The sequence below is a fragment of the Aedes albopictus genome, chromosome 3 (assembly GCF_035046485.1).
Source record: "Aedes albopictus strain Foshan chromosome 3, AalbF5, whole genome shotgun sequence".
Classification (NCBI taxonomy): Eukaryota; Metazoa; Arthropoda; class Insecta; order Diptera; family Culicidae; genus Aedes; species Aedes albopictus.
The window spans coordinates 30,177,900-30,204,452 of NC_085138.1; the positions used below are offsets into that span (position 1 = coordinate 30,177,900).

General features: G+C 40.0%; 1 protein-coding gene across 2 annotated transcripts; it reads right to left on the reverse strand.

Moving 5' to 3' along the window:
* Nucleotides 1-787: 787 nt before the first annotated feature.
* LOC115263759 (KH domain-containing, RNA-binding, signal transduction-associated protein 3) lies at nucleotides 788-16,448 on the reverse strand. 2 transcript variants are annotated; one of them, XM_029867101.2, is made up of 4 exons: nucleotides 15,992-16,448; nucleotides 15,315-15,918; nucleotides 15,062-15,234; nucleotides 788-1,037 (listed from the first exon to the last, which is right to left on the reverse strand). In XM_029867101.2, the coding sequence occupies exons 1-4, from the start codon at nucleotides 16,203-16,205 to the stop codon at nucleotides 880-882; spliced, it is 1,149 nt and encodes a 382-aa protein (XP_029722961.1). In that variant the 5' UTR covers nucleotides 16,206-16,448; the 3' UTR covers nucleotides 788-879. The 2 variants fall into 2 exon arrangements, with proteins under 2 accessions (XP_029722961.1, XP_029722956.1); XM_029867096.2 differs by lacking the exon at nucleotides 788-1,037 and adding an exon at nucleotides 1,186-2,303.
* Nucleotides 16,449-26,553: the final 10,105 nt, after the last annotated feature.

The following is a 26,553-nucleotide window of genomic DNA, read 5'->3' on the forward strand; positions in this document are numbered from 1 at the left end:
CATAACAGTCCCATATAAATAGGAAAACCAGCAAATATGGGACTGATACGCGATAATAGGCAGTTTATGTCTCAGAAAATCCCATCGGCGTCGACGGGAATTGAACCCTGTGCGACTGGGGTGAGAGGCAACCACGCTTACCAGTACACCACCGACGCCGACCAAGAATGCCTTGAAACAATTTTTCCAGATCTTTCTCGATTTTTTTTTGCGGGCAGGACGACCTATTTTGGGCACTTGATGCTATAACTCAGTCAATTTCAAACCGATTGACTTTTTGAACATGGCTAGGCAAGATACTGCACGTATCTGATCGTGTCCCACTGTCAATCGATTCAAAATTGACTGAGTTATAGCAGCATGTGCCCAAAATAGGTCTACCTGCCCAAATGGTTCCAGTCCCTACTTCACACGGGGAACAGGTTTCACAAACCAAGCGGCGACTTCAATGAACTGCAGTCGAATTGTTTGTTTCGCGGAGCAATTGGACGACACTGTCTGCGGAGGGTCTAGTACGCATGGGATAAGGACATTTAGCATTAAACTCCGTTGGCAAGAAGACAGAAAAACAGACGTAACGCCTAGAACAATATTCTCATAATACAATTATTGTCCAATTTAGTGTAAAATGTCAAACGCAAAGAAGAACGATGCGCACGCCTCTGGTTGTGAAGGTGAGTAGATTTGAAATGAACGTTAAAAGCGTGGTCGATGAAAGTTTTGCTGTTTCGTCTGAGATAGGAACACTGAAGGCAGGATGGAATCGTAAGAAAATAAAACAATAAACTGAATTAGAAATAAACTTGTTGTCTTTTCAAAATCATAATCATAGAAATACGAACTAAACTAAACAGAAAAATACTCAGTATGTATCATCAACTAATAACTAGGATATGAACTGTGTCTGGGAAGCCTTCGGAATATTGACTGCGCTGTTGACGCCGTCTTCGCTGCCGTGGACGTCGACGAAGTGGTTTGATACGGCCAAGCAGATCTTCTAGTAGTGCCTGCAATGGTACTTCGAGGGGCCGAGTGTGCTGAAATAACGAAAACGAAACATATGGTGATGAACGGACACGGTTTACCCAAGAGCTAACGCTTACCTATTATGTTAGATGTGTTAGTAGATGGAAAAGCGGAAGGGTTATTTCACAACTATTGAAGCAAGATATGACAGGAGATTGCTTTTGGGTGTCGTTCTTCCGAGATGGGAGACGTTTATTAGCAACATGTCTTTTTGATGTTTTTTTTCGCTGATGTGGTTACTTTTTGTTGGATAATCTTTTGCATATTTGTGTGAATATTATTTTTATTATTGATTATTTAGATTTGTAATTTACCTTATCTGAAAAGTTATGTTTATTATTGGATAGATTTTGTGATTTACTCGTTATTTGCTTCGTCAGTTGATGGATCTGGTTTATTTCATTAATTGTAAGTATTTTATTGTTCAATACATACTTTGTTTAAACTTTTTCGCTTTCTATTATGATCCACTACAACGAGATGTCATCATATTTATATGTATTTGCTTTTATTTGTTATCGAAAGCAGAATTCCGGATTTGTAGTACAATATTAGTTTTCAAAAGTGAACCTACTTCCCTAGTCTCTGAAACTAAGTGAAGAATAGAAACTTTTTTTTTACGAAGATAAGTGTTAACTTTTATAATGGCTCATATTCATATATTTTTATATCAAGTATTATGTTGTATTTTAATGTGTGATTAACTTGTTTTTAAGCAGACATTTGCAAATTCAATAGTTATAATAATTGCGCATTCGCAAAACATCGCAATACTATTTATCTCGTATTATTTGTTTACTGTTGATTTTACTTTTATGTAATATTTCAAATGTCAAATATCGTTTTAGAGTTTATATGTTATAGTTATTATTTTAAATCAGCAAGTTCACACCCAATGGATTATTTCTCCTGTTTTGTCAAGCTTAAATTACGACCAAACTTTTCTCTTGACGCTTTTTCGATTAGTTTCCTCTATTTAAATTTCCCCTGTTTGCGATTTCAGTATTACAATGTTAGCTCTTTGTGTGTTTTTATTCGATTTTGAGTTGCTAGCGCAGGTGCTACCCGCACAGCATCATCACCGTTTGACGATTTTAAAGGTTTTTATTTCGCCGGACGAGAGTACGGCGCATGTCGGTACCGCGGCATGACTTCGCGGACACCACCGTGCTTCATGGGGATCTCCTCTGAGGGGTGAACTCCGCGTGGGGGCGCTGCATAAGACGACGGCTTCCAGGGGCGACCACTTGGGCTGATCGTGGCAGGCTTCGGTGCAGCTGTTTCGAACAACAACAACAAGCAGTTTTTGGATATTTGGTTTTGGTTATTTGATATTAACGCATATTAATTAGTTTCGGTTTAAAATGTTGAAGTAGACTGTGTAGAACTGGACCGCTACAGGCGCTTTTTTGTTAAAGGAAAAACTGCACAATTCACTTTTCAGTTGTCTAATCTAATTGATCTGTTTGTATAATATAAAGAAACAGTATACTGAATGAATGCCGAGAAAGAAGAGTATAGGCGATACATTATAAATTTAATAGCATATTCCATCTCTCTTATGCACATCCTGTATTTGCATGGGTCAACACGTCAACAGGCTGATCAGGTTCAGGTTCTATCGATTATTTTATCGACAGAGAATGAGTTTCTTAATTTATTGAGCTTAACCGTTCTAAAGCTGATGGAAAATTAACGGAGATACATATAATCATTTCTGTACAACTTTGTTTTTTAATTATTTAGACACTTGTTTCAGAACATAGTATAAGGTAAAAGTGCTGCCAATTTTGAAACCAGGGAAAATGCCACATATCATAATGCTTATCAAGCACTTTAGAGCTGCAACGCATGTTTTCATAAATAATATAACAAGAAAACCACCAGAATTACCTACTTTAACCCTCTAATACCCAATCCCGCCTTTAGACGGGGTATAGTTTGAGCATTTTTGTAATTTTTGTTAGGTGGAAAATCATTTTTTTTAATTTTTGGCTGATATTAAGACTGTTCTGTATATCTCAAAATGGTTTTTGGTGTATTTTAAAGCGTATTTACATTTTTTAAAAATCATTGAAAAATTGATGTTTTAGTCACCTTTTAGAAGTCATTGTTTATTTTGTATTGAATCGCTACAATTGACATATTTTTAATTTTTCCCCAATCATTCTATTCTTGTTTAATAGTTTAAGGGCGGACGGGACGGTCGAGGAAATAACCGCCATTGCTCTGTGGCTACTAAGATGGTAATCTCAGATTCTACTTCATATTTTGCAACAAAAACCTATCATTGTGTATGCTCACTTGCAGTGCATATGCTGATTGGTTTTCAACATCTTCAGTGCGATAGAACTCGAGATTACCATCTTCAAAATCGCGAGGCAAATTGTTAGAAAGAGAGGCAAGATAGGAAAAATAACACGGCGTCCCGATTCACCTTAAGGGAATCAAATACACTCTAAACTTATTTGCCCTAAAATTACACGGAAAATAAAATTTTCTGTGAAAAAAATTTAAAATAATAATATTTTAACAATAATCATAAAATCTCAAAATGTTTTCATCTCAAAAAATCCGTTCTCCAAATTGGCTTCCAGGAAAAATATAAAAGTGTGGGGATGTTCAAAAATAAAAATTAGAAAAATCAAAAACTGGAATTCACGAAATCGAGAATTAAAAAGAATCATCTTCCAAAACATGTTTAAATCGATTTTAGATGACGAAAAATGAGATTTAGATCAAAATCAAAAATTTGGGTATTAGAGGGTTAATGATTTTCTTTACTACAATGACTTCGATAATTAAAGGGCGTTTTCTATTAACTCCTTCAGAAATCGTTAGAAACACCGTTAAAAATTCCTGCAAAGCAAATGTCTGGAAGTTTGAAAACTTCCTAAAATAAGATTTATCGAATCCACTGGACTCTCGGAAAAGGCGAAGAATGTCTTCAGCGGACAGCCGACCTTCAGGAAGCATGGACCATCAAGACGTGTTCGCATACGTGGCTCATAATGCAGCAAAATCAACGGATGGGGAAATAAAATGCCAGACTCATGGCTATGATGGAGCGTTTCAACGATGAAGGAACACCAGACAGGCCGGCGAGCAGTTCCGAGTTTTTCATTGAGACTTTAGCGTTCAACACCCGTGAATTTTGCTACGACCCCTAGAATGAATTGATTTTCGACCGGTGGTACCAGAAGTACGAGGATCTTTTCCTGAAGGATGGTGTCAATCTGTACGATTCAGCGAAGATCCGTCTCTAGCTCAGAAGCCTTAGCGTCAGTGTATACGGCCAGTATGTGAACTTCCTGTTGCCGACATGTTACCGGGATGTTTCGTTTGCGGACACAGTCTTCCAGTTGAAGTAGCTGTTCGGGTTCAGAACCAGTTTGTTCAGCAAAAAGTATCAATGTTTCCAACTCACGAAGCGGGCTGAAGAGGACTACGTGACATATGCGGCGACAGTCAACCGGCGGTGTGAAGATTTTGAGTTGAACCGTATCACAGCCGATCAATTCAAGTCTCTCATTTTCATCTGCGGTCTGCGGTCGTGTAAAGAAGCTGATATCCGGACCAGATTACTCTCCAAGCTAGAATCCGAAGGAGAAGGTGAATGCAAGTTGGACACCCTCATCAACGAATGTCAACGGTTGCAGAACTTGAAGCATGATACCGCTTTGATTGAGCAGAAGCCATCGATTACATCAGAAGTCTGTGCAGTCAAACAGAAGCAGCAGCAATCGAATCCATCTACTCAAGCCCAGCTGTGGAAGGTTAGCAAGCAGTCAAGCGTTCCGAGGACACCATGCTGGCAGTGCGGTGGTATGCACTTCATCCGTGAATGCCCTTTCATAAATCATACCTGTAAATCCTGCAAGAAGGTACGGTACAAGGAAGGTTACGGCAACTGCGTTTCGGCGAAACCTAATTCCGGGGGCAAGAAGTTCAAGAACAAGAAGAAGTCAAGCGTGAATGGAATCTTTGCAGTGAATTAACTGAACTGCGAAACCAGACGAAAGTTCGTGAACGTTGTCATCTGCGGCTTGATGGATCAAGCTTCAGTTCGACACAGCATCGGACATCTCCATAATTTCGAAGCAAACCTGGAAGAAGCTTGGATCTCCGAAACTGTCACCTACAAGAAACGAAGCTAAAACGGCATCTGGAAAACCGCTCAACTTGATCGGAGAACTAGCCTGTTCAATCACCTGTGGAGGCGTTACCAAAGACGGCACCTGCTTTGTGACCACCCATCCAAGCCTCAATTTGTTTGGTCTCGATTGGATTGAATTACTTGAGCTGTGGTTCAAACCTCTTTCAATAATCTGCAATCAAGTACGTTCAGCGCAATCACCGATCCAGTTTTACAAGGAAGCTTTCTCAAACGTTTTCAAAGAGACGCTCGGACACTGTAGGAAGACAAAGGTCAAGCTATACTTGAAACCAGAATAACGTCCAGTTTTCAAGCCAAAACGTCCAGTCCCTTTCACATCCGTAGCGAAGGTCGATGCCGAAATAGATCGTTTGGAGCAGTCCAAGATAATCACACCCGTGGATTTTTAGCAATGGGCCACACCAATCGTCACAGTGAAGAAGCCGAATGGAAAGGTACGAATTTGTGCTGATTATTCTACTGTATTGAACGCAGATTTGGAAGCAAACAACTACCTGTTACCAGTTCCGGACGACATCTTCACCAAGCTGAACGGATGCAAGTTCTTCAGCATCATCGATTTGTCGGACGCGTATCTTCAAGTGGAAGTCGACGTTGCTTCCAAAGAACTCTTGACCATCAACACTCATCGTGGACTCTATCGCTTCAACAGACTGGCACCAGGTGTAAAGTCAGCCCCTGGAACTTTTCAGCAGTTGATGAACGGAATGATAGCAGACCTCGACGGCGTCGAATCATTCCTGGACGATATAATCGTGTTCAGCGAAACCGAAGAAGAGCATCATCAGAGTTTTCAAGCTCTTTTCAAGCGATTGAAGGAGTAAGGGTTTCATCTTCGTGAAGAGAAATGTAGTATTCTTCAACACCAAATCAAATATATGGGCCATATCGTTGATAAAGATGGTTTACGCCCGGATCCATCGAAGATTGAAGCTATCGTCAAGATGCCTGCGCCAACCGATATTACCAGTCTACGTTCTTTTCTGGGCGCTGTGAACATCTACTCAAAGTTTGTGCCGAGAATGCATCAATTTAGACGACCCCTCGATGCGCTTCTGAAGAAGGATGTTCCATTCAATTGGTATTCAACGTGCCAACATGCATTTGAGTAGATTAAGAACATTTTGAAGTCAAATCTACTACTAACGCACTACGCTCCCAAACTGGAAATCACCATCGCTGCAGACGCATCAAAATCGGGTATTGGAGCAGTCGCTATGCATCGATTCCCTGATGGAAACTTGAAGGCAATCGCTCACACTTCCCGTACTTTGACTCAAGCTGATGTTGGTTACAGTCAAATAGAAAAGGAAGGCCTGGCATTGATTTTCGCAGTTACCAAGTTTCACCGCATGATCCTTTGACGAAAATTAAAACTACGAACCGACCATCAACCACTGTTGAGGAGTTTTTGTTCAAAGAAAGGAATACTCTTACATACAGCTCTGCTGTGCTATGACAACGATATTGATACGTTTCAACAACCCAGTTCGGAAATGTTAATGTGTTACCACGCCGCGTGATTCACGCTTGATCACCAACCATACGAAACCGGACGAGAATTTCATCATCGCTGCTGTTCAGTTGGGGACATTCAAGTTCCGTTAGACGAAGCTGTTGAAGTTTTGTCAATAACCTTCCAAATGGTTCAACAACGTACGTCCAAGCGTCAAGTTTTTCAGCAAGTTATTCATTTGAAACAGGATGGATGGCCATGACGTGCAGCCAATATCGAAGATGAACGAATTCGGCAATTCTATTTGTACCGTGAATCACTTGTGTGAAAGTTGTGTGAAGTTGTGAAAGGATGTCATTATGACGGATCGCCTTGAAATATCATTCAGTTTTCGCCATCGCATTCTGAAGGATCTACGCCGAGGTCACATAGGTACCGAAAAAATGAAAACCATCGCTTGTAGCGAAGACCACATTATCAAGAAGACTTGCAGCACTGCTGAAAATCGGGAGTCACTGCTAGCAGCGCCACCCCGGATGAAGGTGGCACTATTCAAGATAGTGTGTGTAAATTGTCATACTCGCACCTATACACTCTTACACTTTTACACAAAGGTACCACCTTAGCTCACCAGGCGGCGGTGCCGTCGGTGACGCTTGTTGTTAGTATCGGAAAATAACAGAGTTGCATGTCTTCTTGATAAAGTAGTCTTCGCATTTACCCATTGATAGACCCCTGGTGATGACTGTGGTTGTGCTGACACATACGAATTAGATGTAGATGAATAAAGCAAGATTAGTTAGGGTCGATTTCTTCACCTCGGCTTAAGGACAGACTTGTTAGAATCCCAAAATGGCCGCCACAATGGCCGACTTTGGCACCTACTCACGATTTTAAGTGCACAAATCTTTTCGTAAACAAAACCAGCGCACCTGATCTTCTTATTTTAAGCTTATTACAAGTGAGCAAGAACATAATAATAAAATGTACTGTTGTTTGAAGCTTGCTTCTTGAGATTTGTTCGTCTGAAGTTCTGATGCACTGTTGAAGCGGGTTTTCAAGACGTTTCTCCTTAATCAGTAAGCCAGGCTTACCCTTATAGTTAAACCTGGTTTAACGCTTAAGCCAGAGTAAAGAAATCGGCCCTTAGATTTTATCCTGTTAACCAATCGGTTGTTTTATTTTATCGACACGATCAATTATCGCAATTCCTAGGTACAGGTTCTAAATTGGTGACCCCGACGCGAGTTTCGATGCGAATAAACTCGTTTAACGTAAGCTATGCAAGCGAAACAGTTACCGCGGCTCCGGCAGCAGCTTCTGTTGCCGTGAAACTTCCCGACTTTTGGCGGGCGGATCCCGCCATGTGGTTTGCCCAGGCAGAGGCTCAATTTGCCTTGACGAATGTGGTCCAAGATCAAACAAAATTCTACCATATCGTCGCGAAGGTAGATCAATCGATTCTTTGCCACATATCCGAGCTCGTCGCTAACGTTCCGGTGACGGACAAGTATTTAACCGTGAAAACTCGTCTCATAAATCGTTTTGAGGTGTCAAGGTCCCAAGGAAAATTGGAGCAGCTGTTGGGATCGTGTGATATGGGAGATCTGTGACCTACACACATGTTAGCAAAAATGCAGGAGTTAGCGACAGGATTGAACGTCAACGAGGACTTGTTGAAGATGTTGTTTTTACAAAGAATGCCGGGTAGCGTAAAAGCAATACTCGCAATAACTGATGGGGGTTGGGCTAAGCTTGCGGAGATGGCGGACAAGATGATGGCATCAGGTGTAAAGTCAGCCCCTGGAGCTCCAAATGTGTCTGTGGTATCAACGAATTCACAACTATAACAGGTAGCGGCTACTTCAAAATACCCGTATTATAGTCCATCTCAAAGCGACCAACAGGAACAGATCGATTTTCTATCAGCTGAAATTCGTTCAGCGTCAAGAAGCCGATCCGCTACGAGGTTGGACCGATCATCTAACGCTGCAGAAATTTTTTGGTACCATAGAAAATTCGGAAAGAATGCCAACACTTGCCGTCAGCCTTGTCAATTTTCGGAATCAAAAAACTAATTCTTCGTTCACCTGTATCAGCGGAGGTGAGCGGATTACCTGAAAGTCGCCGTCTTCTGATCTTTGATCGATCGAGTAACATTAAATTTTTAATTGACACCGGCTGGGACGTCTCTATTGTTCCTGCTACAAATAAGCAAAGGCAACAGAAACCCATTCCTTTTCGACTCCACGCTGCTAATGGTAGTACAGGTATTCTTCGATATAACGTACCCTCGATATAGCGAATTCGATATAACGTACATTTTGCATCGATATAACGTACAACATTGAAATTTTTCATTTTCTCCCTGGAATATCCCTCAGACAAACTACGAAATTACTCAAATCAATGTTTTGTTGCAGCATTAGCCTTTTTACCCAAAATTAGCGCAATTTGGGGAAAAATTTGGTGTACGTTATATCGAAGCAAAATGTACGTTATATCGAAGCACAAAAAACGAAATGAGTTTTTCATGAAAACTCATGTTTTTCATTATTGGTTTTGTGAATTTCATCGAAATCATTAATTGGGGTTAATTTCACGTCGAATACATCAACACTAGCATAAAAAATATTAAATTTTTCTCTGCTTCGATATAACGTACACTTCGATATAACGTACAAAGAGAATTATTTTTTGTGTGTTATATCGAAGAGTAGGGTAGGTAATCAAAAGTTGAACTAAATTGCAGCTCTCCGAAGTAGCGCAAATTTTGAGTGATTTTTTCTCCCACATGGAAATAATTTACTACGGCAAAAATTTATGTACATGAAAGCCACGGGTATAAGCTTTCTGTTAAGTGGTGAAAAGTTTATATTTGCACCGAATTTCATTGAAAAATTCGATTATTCGTCAACAATGATTTTAATCTTAATTTGAACCAATTTTAATCTTAATTTGAACTACTGGCGACAGCAGCTCGTGCATCTCCCACAACAGCCAATTTCGTGCTGAACAATAGAAAAACACATGGATCTGCTAATTCCCATAACTATCAATTTCTCATTAGGCAGTGGAATTTCAACTAAGAATGTTTTAAACTCTTCAGGAACATGGAAACTAAATTTGGAATTTTTCATCCCCCAAGAGTAAACAAAACAACCACTAGCGCAGTCTGTTGGCCAACACTGGAAGCTCGCCCCCGTTTACTAGTTCAAATTTAGATTACAAATGGTTCAACTTAAGATAACATTCTCCAAGTAAGAATTACTTAAATTTGATAATTTTATGACAAATAATGCGGAATATTATTCGGTTGGTCGATTCTACGATAAATAAGCTTTCATTTGACGTGTTCACATATTGCGTGTGATACAATACATGAGCTGTACGAGTGCACCGAAAATGTGCTTTCTCTGGGGGGAAATGGGTGAAATCACAGTGATTTTTCAATTGCCTGTTTTCCATGACAAAATAGTTATTTATGCAACAAGTTGCAAAATGATGATTTTTTCAACACGAGTCGTACATTTATCCAACGAGGCTTGCCGAGTTGGATAAATACGACAAGTGCTGAAAAAATCGAGTTTTGCAACGCGTTGCATACAACATTTTTTGCAATTATGAAAAATACCCTTAACTACGATCATTTCTGACTGCTCAGACAGGTCTCAGCTAAAACCACGTGCGAGCATCCATGCGCACAAGTCCATTTTTTTTCAATCAGGTAGGCTATGTTAATAAGTGTCACAACTACTCGGAGTCGCGTCGTCAACGAGTGTTGAGTCAAATCAGAATTAGAATCGCATCTATTCAGGTTCGATCTGCCGAGCAGACATAGGTGCAGCCATCGAATAGACAAAATGTATACGGAAGAACATTAGTGCTTCAAGAAATTTGTGAAAAGTGTACCATTGCAAAGGTGCCGAAAAGTACTACTTTTCGGCACTCTTGAGCTAGTCAAGAAAAGTAGGCCATTTCTGCATAGTTTCGGCATTTGAAAAGTGCAATTTTATGGCACGTAATTGCAAAATAGTTATTTATGTAACGAGTTGCAAAAAGTTATTTTTTTCAGCACGAGTCGTACATTTATCCAACGAGGCTTGCCGAGTTGGATAAATACGAAGAGTGCTGAAAAAATCGAGTTTTGCAACGAGTTCCATACAAAATTTTATGCAATGACTTTTTCATAATGCAACCCATTTGAGTTGCATAATGTTCATAATGCAACTCAAATGAGTTGCATTATGAACATTATATAACTATTTTTTATTATGCAACTCATTTCAGTTGCATAATGAGCCAGTTCGGAAAAAATGGCCATTATGATACCAAAATGAGTTATATAAAATGTAAATTATGATACTGAATTGCATAAACGCTTTTTTCAATGCTTCTAAAGTCCATGTTATCAGGTTATATTACGAAAAGCTGTTCAACATCTTTTTCGGAACAATATTTGCCTAAAAAGTACGTCGTTTTAATGAATTTCGAAATGGTTCAAATTAGGATTACAATTTGACTAGTTCAAAGTTTGATTTCTTACCCTACCTGTAGTATTAATGTGTATGGTTCACGATACATCGACACAAACTTCAGACTACGAAGAAAGTTTTGTTGGAATTTTCTTGTCGCAGACTAATGGAGCTAATGGAGCTGATTTTTTTAAACAAATTTTGGTTTGCTAGTCGATCTTAAGAACCGTCGCCTCGTTGATGGAAAAACGGGATTACACGCGTGTGGAGGATTAGCTACGCCATCAGTATTCGGTGTAACTACTATTGGATTTCGTCATCCGTTCCGAGATCTCCTGCAATAATTTCGTGAAATAACGGTACCATCTACCATTCGAAGTGTTGTGAAACATGACGTGAAGCATTTCATTCAAACCAACGGCCCTCCAGTTGCATTCAAAGTTCGTCGTATGTCGCCGGACAAAGTGAATGCCGCCAAGAATGAATTCAAGCTGATGTGCGGTCTCGGTGTTTGCCGCAATTCTTCAAGCAGCTGGGCGAATCCATTACATTGTGTGCCAAAAAAGGATGGACAGTGGCGTTTTGTCGGTGACTACCGTGCCTTAAACAAGGTAACCGTGCCGGACCGTTATCCCGTACCGCATATACAAGACCTTTTGTTTGCCTTTTAGAGGAAGAACGTATTCACAACCCTTGACTTGAGGCATCGAAAAAACTGCTGTGATTACTCCATTCGGATTATTTGTGTTTCCTCGAATGCAGTTCGGTCTGTGTAATGCTGGGCAAACATTTCAGCGTTTTATGCACAAGATCTTGGGCGACCTGGGCTTCGTCGTGGTATATATAGACGATCGCTTCTTCAAGCCACGATGAGCATAAGCGGCATGTACGGACGGTGTTCGGTCGTCTACGTGAGCACGGTTTGGTGATTAACCTGGAAAAAAGTAAATTCGCCCAAGAGAAGGTCGAATTCTTGGGTTACGTGGTTAGTAGTAGCGGTGTTCTACTGATACCCGAACGCGTGAATGCTGTTGTCAATTTTCCACTGCCGGCTACTGTAAAGGATTTGCGCCGTTTTTTAGCCATGAATGGCTATAAACGGTTTATTCCGCACGCATCTGCAACTCAAGTGCTGCTTCAAGAACTGATGCCGGGGAATAAAAAGAATGACACAAGAAAAGTATGCTGGACGGATGCGGCTCAACTAGCTTTCCAGAAATGTAAAACATCCCTTTCGGAAGCAACGTTGCTACATTATCCGGATTCTGCCAAGGCCCTTGCCCTCATGGTTGACGCTTCCAACAATGCTGTAGGAGCAGCACTTCAACAGTTCGATGGATACAAGTGGCAGCCCCTTGGATTTTTTTTCGGAGAAATTGTCCAAAGCACAGCGTAGTTATTCGACATTCGGACGTGAGTTGACTGCAGCAACAAAGGCAGTACAGTATTTTCGATACCATTTGGAAGGGAGGAAGTTTGTCATATTCACCGACCACAAACCGCTTACGTTCGCCATGGGTTCTTGCACCGACAATCACCTGCCGCACGAACAAAGGTACTTAAATTATATTTCCAACTTTACCACCGACATGCGGCACATTAGTGGAAGTAGGAATTTCGTTGCAGATGCTCTATCTCGTGTGGCTACAATATCGACTCCAACTCCTATCGATTACAAACAGTTGGCTGCCGATCAAATTGAGGACAGCGAATTGCAAGCTTTGTTAGGATCGACTACGTCGTTGAAGCTGGAGTTACGACAAACTCCACTCTCTCCCATAGCGCTGTATTGTGATGTCTCCATCGACGGTAAGGTACGTCCTTATATTCCAAGACAGCATCGTTATCCCGCTAGGCAGCATTTTCGTGGTGTTTCGCACCATGGAATCAGATCCACTCGTCGTCTGTTATTCGATAGATTCGTATGGAGCTCCATGAACAAAGACGTAAGGACATTCGTCAAAAGTTGTATCGGGTGTCAGAAATCAAAAATTCATCGGCACACCAAAGTGGCAGTTCAGTGTTTTGACCTGGCCAAAGCTCGATTTCGTCACGTACATATGGATTTGGTTGGACCCTTACCCCCATCAAACGGTAATCGCCATATGCTTACTATCGTTGGCCGTTTTACACGATGACTTGAAGCAATTCCCTTGGTTGATATGATAGCGGAAACTGTTGCACGTGCCTTTTGCGCCACATGGATTGCTCGATTTGAAATTCCGGAGCAAATAACGACCGATCAGGGCAGACAATTTGAGTCGTTTTTGTTTCGAGAATTGTCTCAAATAATGGGGATCAATCACGTGCGAACTACGGCCTATCACCCCCAGGCAAACGGCTTAGTGGAGCGGTTCCACAGAACGTTGAAAGCAGCTGTTATGGCAGTGGACTCGAAACATTGGAGCGAGCGTTTACCGTTGATAATGCTGGGGCTTCGTACATCCTATAAAGAAGATTTGGATTGTTCTGTAGCGGACTTGGTGTACGGACAGTCACTTCGTTTGCCGGGTGAATATTTCGAACGTTATCCGGAAGGCATCCGTCAGGCAGACTTTCTGGTGCAGCTACAAGACACGTTCAACCATCTCCAACCACCTACTCCAATGCATCATCCGTGTTTATGCATCGTGATTTGTCCAGGTGTTCTCACGAATTTGTTCGCATCGACTCTGTTAAAAAACCACTCCAGCGACCGTACGAAGGGCCGTTCAAAGTTTTGAAAAAGCCATGCCAAATTCATGGACGGTCAAATTAATGGGAAATCTCAGCGAATTTCAATCGATCGACTTAAACCTGTTTTTGGATTGCCGGATTCTGCGGAAGATTTGCCAGTCGAGGACAAGAGATTGAAGGTTACTCCATCAGGACATAGGATCCGTTTCATGGTGTAATTGGGGGAGTACTATGGTGGCCTTCATTGCCATTTACCCATTGATAGACCCCTGGTGATGACTGTAGTTGTGCTGACAAATACGAATTAGATGTAGATGAATAAAGCTAGATTAGTTAGATTTTATCCTGTTAACCAATCGGTTGTTTTATTTTATCGCCACGATCAATTATCGCAATTCCTGGGTACAGGTTCTAAAGGCTAAACGAATATTCGGCAAAAAAAAAATGATATTCGACCAAAATATTCGGCTGACCGAATATTCGGTACATCACTATAACGTTTAGTTTGTGGAGTAAAGAAAAGGAAGCGAAATTACCAAGGAATTTGAGGAGGCGGGGGATTTGTTATCAGAGTTTCTTATGATGAAGAAATAATGGCCGCTCAACCAGTTTTGACATTTGAGAATACCTGAGTATGTAAATACCTTAAGGATGGCAACTTTTAGGTACCTCTTGCGATCCTGTTCTACCAAGTCTACCGTTTACGACGTTTGAATGATTGCATTTGATTTTCTTTTTTACTGTTTGCAGAATTTGTCTGGTTTAACCACAGTTGCAGGATAGCAATCGTTTAAGCAATTTTAAACATATTAAAATTTTATACGTTTTTACCTTGTGTGTGGTAACGTTTAAAATTTTAAATCTCGGTTTACCTTATCCCCAGTTAGTTTTTTAGTTAAACCATAAGTTTTTCATTATATCTACCGATTTATAAATATCACAAAGAGAATCAGACGAGACCGATTCTCACAATTCGCTCGGAATGCGAACGAAACTCCCCAAAGAAAGGGTTCTAATTACAACGCGCAAACAAACGACCGGATTCCGAACCGTTCCGGGCGGAGGAGGTAAACTCCCCTGCACCGAAGGAAACCGGTTCCATTCCGGGCTCTCCGAGGCCGAGGCCGCGGCCAACGACGGTTTCGTTACAATCCCCCTGCAAAACCCGCTGCTGCTCCTCCAACATCAAAGACCACCATCAGCGTCATCAATAGGGAGGACGATAGTAGGAGGAAGGAGCATATAAATTACCTGCGTACGGGGCCGGCTCTCGGTAGTACTCACGACGGTATTCCTGTTCGTATTCGGGTGCTTCCGGGGCGTATTTGGCACGGGGCGGCGGAGGTCCAGGTTGATGGTAGGCGTAGCTTGTTTCGTAACCGTGTTCGTAGGCCGGTTCTTCGTAACGGGCCGGGGGCATCGGTCTACAGAAGTTATTAAAACATTAATGGTCAAAACCTGTTTCTCAACTAGTGAAAACACAATAGTAAAAAATTTTACTCACCTGGGTCCGTGGATATCCTCCATCGCCGCCCGTGCCTTGTCCAGTATGGAGAGCACCTTCTTCTGCGCCGGCATCGGTCTAGCCACGGGGATGGTCTGCGGTGGCGGAGCAGGCACTTCCACCGGCATCGGTTTCTTGTAAGGCTTCTTCGGTGGAACTTCCGCTTCGGAGTCCTCCATCAGTTCGCGCATCTGCTCCTGCCGGATGAAGTCGTTACTGTCCGGAATCAGGTACTTGCGCAGCTCGGCCATCGCGTAGGCAATCCGGGCATAAACCTCCGCTGGAGGACCATTTGCGTTCACCTCCACATGCAGGTCGTCCATCAGGTGGGCGTACTTCGGGTCCATTCCCGACCTCAGCTCCTCCTCCTTTTTGCGATCCTTCATCGATCCTCGGCCCAAAATGGCCATTTTACACATCGTATCCTCCTGGAGACGCTTCAACGTGTTTCCCTTCGGACCCAGCAGCTTTCCGACGAAATTAAACCGCGGGTGCTCCTTAACCGGAACCAGAATCTTCACCGACACCTTGATGTGCTTCTCCCGGTAGATGTCGATGTACCGCCGCGCCGGAGGCTTTCCAGTCTTTTGCACATTCTCAATTTCTGAAAGGAACAAACGAGCATATTTAGTACAGACCCCACGAAAACTTTCCACCTCCCCGCCCATCACACTCACCAACTTCCAGCAGCCGGTCGGCAATCGGATACTTTCGATCCAACTGCTGCCGCTCGCTCATCATTCCCTTAATGTATTCCTGTGCCTTCTGAGATTGCTGTTGCGATTCCCGGTCGTCGTCCATGTCCTGCTCCTGGTCCTGCTGGGGGCGGTTCTGTTTCCGCTTGAAATCGCTTGCCTCGTCATTGTATCCGTTTGCGTCCTGGTCGGCCATCTTTCCAGTCAGCAGCTCACAGCGTTGTTTGGAGGAAAAATTTCCAAGCGATTTATTTCACACAAATGCTTTCTTCCCACGGGCACTTCACGGTATTTCGAAACAATGAGCTATGTTTCACCTCACAAGAATTTAAAAAAAATGAAATTTATAGATTTTTACTCGAGAAAAACTATTTTCTTTGACTCAGATTCAATGCACTGCAACGACTGCAACACGATGTTTTTTTTTCCACAATCATCAACCAATGATGACATTTCACTGATGACAGATGACAGATTGGCAGAATGCGTTTGCGTTACGGGAAGTATCTCGACTAACATTGGAATATGGCGAGATGGACCGTTATCGGTCTTAGCCGTGTCTGACAACAGACCCCACAAAGAAAAAAAAAACATTGGAAAAGGTACTAACTACCATGTACACAATACAGAGCTGAAAATTTCAAAAGAGTTGCATTTAGGTATAGTTCAGGCCAAACATGTCCAAAGGTCCTATCTGTAGAAGAGAGGCTCTCTTTGGTTTCCCTCTCTTTCGTTAAAATCATTGCTGTTTATTTGAATTATTGTCTCCTTGCATTAAACGGTGGTCAAAACAATCGTCTTTTGATTTGTAATGCATAAATAGCTATAAATAGTTGAAAAGTATACCATCATATTGCAATAATTGAAAGAGAAAGTGAACAAAGAGCGGCTCTCAAATGCAGATAGGACCTATTGAAATGATTGGCCTGAGTTGTTCTTTATTCAAACGCTATTTAAAAAGCGAAGAAGTTCTACAAAATATTTTTTAAACTAACTCTGAAATAGCAAAGTTCTGATAAGTAATACAAAGTATCCCTTAAAATTCGAAGAAAAAAACATATTTGGTTCACAAAGGCACATTAGGCTCTCTTCACAAACTACTCGAGAAGTTATGATTTATGCGTGCCGAGGGGCGATCAGATGTAATGATGCTGTTCAAAGAAAGCGTTACATGCACGGAGAAATTACTCTTTACAGTTTTTTTTTCGAGGGAGCAGACCATTTCTAGATTGAGTTTAAATAAGGGCGAAAATAACATGAGCGAGTTCTCTTCATCGATTCTCTCTTCTTCAAATTAAAGTGACAAGATGCAAGTTTCATTATACTTTTTTACGCTTACACGAAAGATTGCGATGCAATCTAGCGTCTAAGTGTAAAAAAGTTCGATTGAATTTGCATCTTGTCACTTTAATTTGCAGAAGAGAGAGTCGATGAAGAGAACTCTCTCATGTTACTTTCGCCCTTATTTAAGCTCAATCTAGATTTTTTCAGGAGATCCTCTCAGAAATTCGTGTTCAGATGTTTCCTGGCGGATTGGCACTTCCTTTTCTAACCGGGAAATCTGCATTTATCCGTTCCTAACCGTCACTAACCGAGCAGCAGTTAGACGCGGTTAACGACGGTTAGCAACGAATAGATGCGGATTTTTTTTTGGTTATGCGAGGTATGCACTTCAAACGGAATCGCTCAAGTAATTTTCGTTCAGTGCATAATTTTTTCGTGACCGTCAAGAAGTTTAGGGTTCATTCAAATATTACGTAACTCACAATTTGACAATTTTAGATCCCCTCCCTCCCCCACGTAACAACTTTTGTAAGGGAAAATTTGAAATTTTGTATGAAGTGCAACACAGTGCTACACCCCCTCCCCCCCTCGCTCCCTCCCCCCTCTGCGTTACGTTATATTTGAACGAACCCCTAACCAATTTAACACAACAAGCCCCATTTGATTTGATGTTTCGTTTCAGCTCCGTACTAGGTCCCGGAATAAAGCGACGCTTTATTATTTCTTGAGCGATTCCTTGCCCGCATTTTCCACGCATCGAGATAGGCCAAGAAATTTCTTGCGATCTGCTTACTACCCATAGCAAAGGAAATGTCATTCCCCTTGGATGTGTGTGATAGTGGATTTAAATCAATATGCCCCTCGATAACCACATCACATCAGACAATCAAGTTAGGCCTGGGTCATCATAGACGCCCATGTAGGGTCTGTATCATCCCGCTCGGAAATTCCAACTAGAAATCTAGTAGGTATCTACTAGACAAAATAAAATATCTAGTAGACATTTAAGGAGATATCTACTACAAGTCGCATAGAAATCTTCCTCCAGTGCAACATTTTTGTCTACCTCAAATCGGGCGAAAACAATTTCGCCCGCTTTCTAGTCGATATCTCATAGATATCTACTAGACAAGGGTACTAGAAATCGAGTAGCTGTCTAGCAGATCTATACTAGGCTGAATTTTGTTTATTTTTCTTTTTATTTATGTTTTCTAACAAAAATAAAACAAATAATATATTTGTCCGTGAAAGTTTATTTATTTTTAACATATAATACATATAATATAAATGGCCTTAACGCAATAAAAACTAAATGTGGGAAAACATAACAACTGATTTTAAGATTTAAGAAAATGCATTTCCGGCAGTATTCTTCTAGGAGTTCCTATAGAACTCCTGTAGGAACTTCTTAAGATATTTCACCAGGAGCTCCTTGATGGATTCCTTCAGGGTTTTTTTTATGGATTTCCGTCAGAATTTCATCGAGGAGTTTCTTCAGGAATATTCCTTCAGATGTTACTTCGGAGAATAACCGAAAAGTCCCTTCAAGGATTCCCTCAAGAAATTCTCCCGCAGTTCCTACAGGGATTTCTCGAGTAGCTTCTGCAGGGATTCCTCCACGAGATTCTTTAGGGAATCCTCCAGAAGGTTATCTAGACAAGCCCCCAGCAATTCCTTCTGGGATTCCTCGAGCAGCTCCTGTAGGGATTCCTCCACAAGTTCCGTCAAGGAATCCTCCAGGAGTTTATCTAGGGATGCCACCAGTAGTTCCTTTAGGGATTTCTCCTGGAATATGCATAAATTCTTCCTAAAGTTACTTTGAAAATTAATCCAGGAGTTCCAGGGATTTTCAAAGGATCCAGTAATCATTCCACTGGGAGTTCTAGAAGAGTTTCTTCAGGAATTCCTCCAGGAGTTCTTTCCAGGATTAGTTCAACCATTCCTTCCAGAATTTATCAGGTGTTCCTGTAGGGAATACTCAGGATTTACTTCAGGCATTCCTCCAAAAGTACTTCCATAGATTCCTTTGCGGATTCCTCCAGAAGTTCCTTAAAGGATTCCTCCAGGGAAATCTCTAGTAGTTCCATCAGAGATTCCTCAAGGAGTTCCATTAGGTATTCCTTCAGGAGTTCCTTCAGCGATTCCTCCAGGAGTTCCTTCAGGGATTCCTCCAGGAGTTCCTTCAGGGATTCCTCCAGGAGTTCCTTCAGAAATTCCTTCAGGGAATCCTTCAGGAGTTCCTTCAGGGATTCCTCCAGGAGTTCCTTCAGGGATTTCTCTAGGAGTTCTTTCAGGGATTCCTCAAGGAGTTCCTTCAGGGATTCCTCCAGGATTTCCTTCAGGGATTCTTCCAGGAGTTCCTTCAGGGATTTTTCTAGGAGTTCTTTCAGGGGTTCCTCAAGGAGTTCCTTCAGGGATTCCTCCAGGATTTCCTTCAGGGATTCCTCCAGGAGTTTCTTCAGGAATTCCTCCAGGAGTTCTTTCCAGGATTAGTTCAACCATTCCTTCCAGAATTTATCAGGTGTTCCTGTAGGGAATGCTCAGGATTTACTTCAGGCATTCCTCCAAAAGTACTTCCAGTGATTCCTTTGCGGATTCCTCCAGAAGTTCCTTAAAGGATTCCTCCAGGGAAATCTCTAGTAGTTCTATCAGAGATTCCTCAAGGAGTTCCATCAGGTATTCCTTCAGGAGTTCCTTCAGCGATTCCTCCAGGAGTTCCTTCAGGGATTCCTCCAGGAGTTCCTTCAGGGATTCCTCCAGGAGTTCCTTCAGGGATTCCTCCAGGAGTTCCTTCAGGGATTCCTCCAGGAGTTCCTTCAGGGATTCCTCCAGGAGTTCCTTCAGGGATTCCTCCAGGAGTTCCTTCAGGGATTCCTCCAGGAGTTCCTTCAGGGATTCCTCCAGGAGTTCCTTCAGGGATTCCTCCAGGAGTTCCTTCAGGGATTCCTCCAGGAGTTCCTTCAGGGATTCCTCCAGGAGTTCCTTCAGGGATTCCTCCAGGAGTTCCTTCAGGGATTCCTCCAGGAGTTCCTTCAGGGATTCCTCCAGGAGTTCCTTCAGGGATTCCTCCAGGAGTTCCTTCAGGGATTCCTCCAGGAGTTCCTTCAGGGATTCCTCCAGGAGTTCCTTCAGGGATTCCTCCAGGAGTTTCTTCAGGAATTCCTCCAGGAGTTCTTTCCAGGATTAGTTCAACCATTCCTTCCAGAATTTATCAGGTGTTCCTGTAGGGAATACTCAGGATTCCTTCAGGGATTCCTCCAGGAGTTCCTTCAGGGATTCCTCCAGGAGTTCCTTCAGGGATTCCTCCAGGAGTTCCTTCAGGGATTCCTCCAGGAGTTCCTTCAGGGATTCCTCCAGGAGTTCCTTCAGGGATTCCTCCAGGAGTTCCTTCAGGGATTCCTCCAGGAGTTCCTTCAGGGATTCCTCCAGGAGTTCCTTCAGGGATTCCTCCAGGAGTTCCTTCAGGGATTCCTCCAGGAGTTCCTTCAGGGATTCCTCCAGGAGTTCCTTCAGGGATTCCTCCAGGAGTTCCTTCAGGGATTCCTCCAGGAGTTCCTTCAGGGATTCCTCCAGGAGTCCCTTCAGGGATTCCTCCAGGAGTTCCTTCAGGGATTCCTCCAGGAGTTCCTTCAGGGATTCCTCCAGGAGTTCCTTCAGGAATTCCTCCAGGAGTTCCTTCAGGAATTCCTCCAGGAGTTCCTTCAGGGATTCCTCCAGGAGTTCCTTCAGGGATTCCTCCAGGAGTTCCTTCAGGGATTCCTCCAGGAGTTCCTTCAGGGATTCCTCCAGGAGTTCCTTCAAGGATTCCTCCAGGAGTTCCTTCAGGGATTCCTCCAGGAGTTCCTTCAGGGATTCCTCCAGGAGTTCCTTCAGGGATTCCTCCAGGAGTTCCTTCAGGGATTCCTCCAGGAGTTCCTTCAGGGATTCCTCCAGGAGTTCCTTCAGGGATTCCTCCAGGAGTTCCTTCAGGGATTCCTCCAGGAGTTCTTTCAGGGATTCCTCCAGGAGTTCCTTCAGGGATTCCTCCAGGAGTTCCTTCAGGGATTCCTCCAGGAGTTCCTTCAGGGATTCCTCGAGGAGTTCCTTCAGATATTTCTCGAGGAGATCCTTCAGGGATTCCTCCAGGAGATCCTACAGGGATTCCTCCAGGAGTTCCTTCAGGGATTCCTCCAGGAGATCCTTCAGGGATTCCTCCAGGAGTTCCTTCAGGGATTCCTCAAGGAGATCCTTCCCAAAAATTCTCAGTCATCTGGGATTTATTCTAAGAAGTAAAAAAGAATATTCTCGTCCATTTACAGTAGTGAATAGTTTCACGGAAAAATATTTGAATAATTCCTGAAAATCCTGAAAGATTCCCAGAAATTCCCAGTCATCTGGGATTTTTTCTAAGAAGTATAGAAAATATTCTGAACCATTTATAGAAGTAAATAGCTTCACAGGAAAATATTTTAATAATTTCTGGAAATCCCAAAAGATTCCCAGAAATTCCCAGTCATCTGGGATTTATTCTAAGAAGTAAAAAAAAATATTCTCAACCATTAATAGTAGTGAATAACTTCACCGGAAAATATTTTAATAATTTCTGAAAATCCCGAAAGATTCCCAGAAATTCCCAGCCATCTGGGATTTATTCCAAAAAGTATAGAAAATATTCTCATCCATTTATAGAAGTGAATAGATTCACGGAAATATATTCGAATAATTTATAAATATCCCAAAAGATTCTCAGAAATTCCCAGTCATCTGGGATTTATTCTAAGAAGTAAAAAAAATATTCTTATCCATTTATAGAAGTGAATAACTCCACGGAAAAATATTTGAATAATTTCTGGAAATCCCAAAAGATTCCCAGAAATTCCCAGTCATCTGGGATTTACTCTAATAAGTATAGAAAATATTCTCAACCATTTGTAAAAGTGAATAGCTTCACGGAAATCTTCACGGAAGATTCCCAGAAATTCCCAGTCATCTGGGATTTATTCCAAAAAGTATAGAAAATATTCTCATCCATTTATAGAAGTGAATAGATTCACGGAAATATATTCGAATAATTTATAAATATCCCAAAAGATTCGCAGAAATTCCCAGTCATCTGAGATTTATTCTAAATAGTATAGAAAATATTCTCAACCATTTTTAGAAGTAAATAGCTTCACAGGAAAATATTTTAATAAATTCTGAAAATCCCGAAAGATTCCCAGAAATTCCCAGTCATCTGGGATTTATTCTAAGAAGTAAAAAAAAAATCCTATCCATTTATAGAAGTGAATAACTTCACGGAAAAATATTTGAATAATTTCTGGAAATCCCAAAAGATTCTCAGAAATTCCCAGTCATCTGGGATTTATTCTAAGAAGTATAGAAAATATTCTCAACCATTTGTAAAAGCGAATAACTTCACGGAAAAATATTCGAATAATTTCTGGAAATGCCAAGATTCCCAAAAATTCTCAGTCATCTGGGATTTTTTCTAACAAGTATAGAAAATATTCTGAACAATTTATAGAGGTAAGCAGCTTCACAGGAAAATGTTTTAATATATTCTGGAAATCCCAAAAGACCCCCAGAAATTCCCAGTCATCTGGGATTTATTCTAAGAAGTAAAAAAAATATTCTCAACTATTTATAGAAGTGAATAGCTTCACGAAAAAATATTCGAATAATTTCTGGAAATCCCAAGATTCCCAAAAATTCTCAGTCATCTGGGATTTTTTCTAACAAGTATAGAAAATATTCTGAACAATTTATAGAAGTAAACAGCTTCACAGGAAAATGTTTTAATAAATTCTGGAAATCCCACAAGACCCCCAGAAATTCCCAGTCATCTGGGATTTATTCTAAGAAGTATAGAAAATATTCTCATCCATTTACAGAAGTGAATAGTTTCACGGAAAAATATTTGAATAATTCCTGAAAATCCTGAAAGATTCCCAGAAATTCCCAGTCATCTGGGATTTATTCTAAGAAGTAAAAAAGAATATTCTAAGCCATTTATAGAAGTGAATAACTTCACGGAAAAATATTTGAATAATTTCTGGAAATCCCAAAAGATTCTCAGAAATTCCCAGTCATCTGGGATTTATTCTAAGAAGTATAGAAAATATTCTGAACCATTTTTAGAAGTGAATAGCTTTACAGGAACATATTTTAATAAATTCTGAAAATCCCGAAAGATTCCCAGTCATCTGGGATTTATTCTAAGAAGTATAAAAAATATTCTGAACCATTTATAGAAGTAAATAGCTCCACAGAAATTCCCAGTCATCTGGGATTTATTCTAAGAAGTAAAAAAAATATTCTCAACCATTTATAGAAGTGAATAACTTCACGGAAAAATATTTGAATAATTTCTGGAAATCCCAAAAAATTCTCAGAAATTCCCAGTCATCTGAGATTTATTCTAAGAAGTATAGAAAATATTCTCAACCATTTTTAGAAGTGAATAGCTTCACAGGAAAATATTTTAATAAATTCTGAAAATCCCGAAAGATTTCCAGAAATTCCCAGTCATCTGGGATTTATTCTAAGAAGTAAAAAAAAAATCCTATCCATTTATAGAAGTGAATAACTTCACGGAAAAATATTTGAATAATTTCTGGGAATCCCAAAAGATTCTCAGAAATTCCCAGTCATCTGGGATTTATTCTAAGAAGTATAGAAAATATTCTCAACCATTTGTAAAAGCGAATAACTTCACGGAAAAATATTCGAATAATTTCTGGAAATGCCAAGATTCCCAAAAATTCTCAGTCATCTGGGATTTTTTCTAACAAGTATAGAAAATATTCTGAACAATTTATAGAAATAAGCAGCTTCACAGGAAAATGTTTTAATAAATTCTGGAAATCCCAAAAGACCCCCAGAAATTCCCAGTCATCTGGGATTTATTCTAAGAAGTATAGAAAATATTCTCATCCATTTACAAAAGTGAATAGTTTCACGGAAAAATATTTGAATAATTCCTGAAAATCCTGAAAGATTCCCAGAAATTCCCAGTCATCTGGGATTTATTCTAAGAAGTAAAAAAGAATATTCTAAGAAGTAAAAAAAATATTCTCAACCATTTATAGAAGTGAATAACTTCACGGAAAAATATTTGAATAATTTCTGGAAATCCCAAAAGATTCTCAGAAATTCCCAGTCATCTGAGATTTATTCTGAGAAGTAAAAAAAATATTCTCAACCATTTTTAGAAGTGAATAACTTCACAGGAAAATATTTTAATAAATTCTGAAAATCCCGAAAGATTCCCAGAAATTCCCAGTCATCTGGGATTTATTCTAAGTAAAAAAAATATTCTCAACCAATTATAGAAATGAATAACTTCACGGAAAAATATTCGAATAATTTCTGGAAATCCCAAGATTCCCAAAAATTCTCAGACATCTGGGATTTATTCTAAGAAGTATAGAAAATATTCTCATCCATTTACAGAAGTGAATAGTTTCACGGAAAAATATTTGAATAATTCCTGAAAATCCTGAAAGATTCCCAGAAATTCCCAGTCATCTGGGATTTATTCTAAGAAGTAAAAAAGAATATTCTGAGCCATTTATAGAATTCAATAACTTCACGGAAAAATATTTGAATAATTTCTGGAAATCCCAAAAGATTCTCAGAAATTCCCAGTCATCTGGGATTTATTCTAAATATACAAAATATTCTGAACCATTATAGAAGTGAAGAGCTTAACAGGAAAATATTTTAATAATTTCTGGAAATCCCAAAAGATTCCCAGAAATTCCCAGTCATCTGGGATTTATTCTAAGAAGTAAAAAAAATATTCTCATCCATTTATAGAAGTGAATAACTTCACGGAAAAATATTTGAATAATTTCTGGAAATCCCAAAAGATTCCCAGAAATTCACAGTCATCTGGGATTTACTCTAATAAGTATAGAAAATATTCTCAACCATTTGTAAAAGTGAATAGCTTCACGGAAAAATATTCGAATAATTTCTGGAAATGCCAAGATTCCCAAAAATTCTCAGTCATCTTGGATTTTTTCTAAGAAGTATAGAAAATATTCTGAACAATTTATAGAAGTAAACAGCTTCACAGGAAAATGTTTTAATAAATTCTGGAAATCCCAAAAGACCCCCAGAAATTCCCAGTCATCTGGGATTTATTCTAAGAAGTAAAAAAAAATATTCTCAACCATTTATAGAAGTGAATAGCTTCACGGAAAAATATTCGAATAATTTCTGGAAATCCCAAGATTCCCAAAAATTCTCAGTCATCTGGGATTTATTCTAAAAAGTATAAAAAATATTCTCATCCATTTACAGAAGTGAATAGTTTCACGGAAAAATGTTTGAATAATTCCTGAAAATCCTGAAAGATTTCCAGAAATTCCCAGTCATCTGGGATTTATTCTAAGAAGTAAAAAAATATTCCTATCCATTTATAGAAGTGAATAACTTCACGGAAAAATATTTGAATAATTTCTGGAAATCCCAAAAGATTCTCAGAAATACCCAGTCATCTGGGATTTATTCTAAGAAGTATAGAAAATATTCTCAACCATTTGTAAAAGCGAATAGCTTCACGGAAAAATATTCGAATAATTTCTGGAAATGCCAAGATTCCCAAAAATTCTCAGTCATCTGGGATTTATTCTAAGAAGTATAGAAAATATTCTCATCCATTTACAGAAGTGAATAGTATCACGGAAAAATATTTGAATAATTCCTGAAAATCCTGAAAGATTCCCAGAAATTCCCAGTCATCTGGGATTTATTCTAGGAAGTAAAAAAGAATATTCTGAGCCATTTATAGAAGTGAATAACTTCATGGAAAAATATTTGAATAATTTCTAGAAATCCCAAAAGACCCCCAGAAATTCCCAGTCATCTTGGATTTATTCTAAGAAGTATAGAAAATATTCTCAACCATTTGTAAAAGCGAATAAATTCACGGAAAAATATTCGAATAATTTCTGGAAATGCCAAGATTCCCAAAAATTCTCAGTCATCTGGGATTTTTTCTAACAAGTATAGAAAATATTCTGAACAATTTATAGAAGTAAGCAGCTTCACAGGAAAATGTTTTAATAAATTCTGGAAATCCCAAAAGACCCCCAGAAATTCCCAGTCATCTGGGATTTATTCTAAGAAGTAAAAAAAATATTCTCAACTATTTATAGAAGTGAATAGCTTCACGGAAAAATATTCGAATAATTTCTGGAAATCCCAAGATTCCCAAAAATTCTCAGTCATCTGGGATTTATTCTAAGAAGTATAGAAAATATTCTCATCCA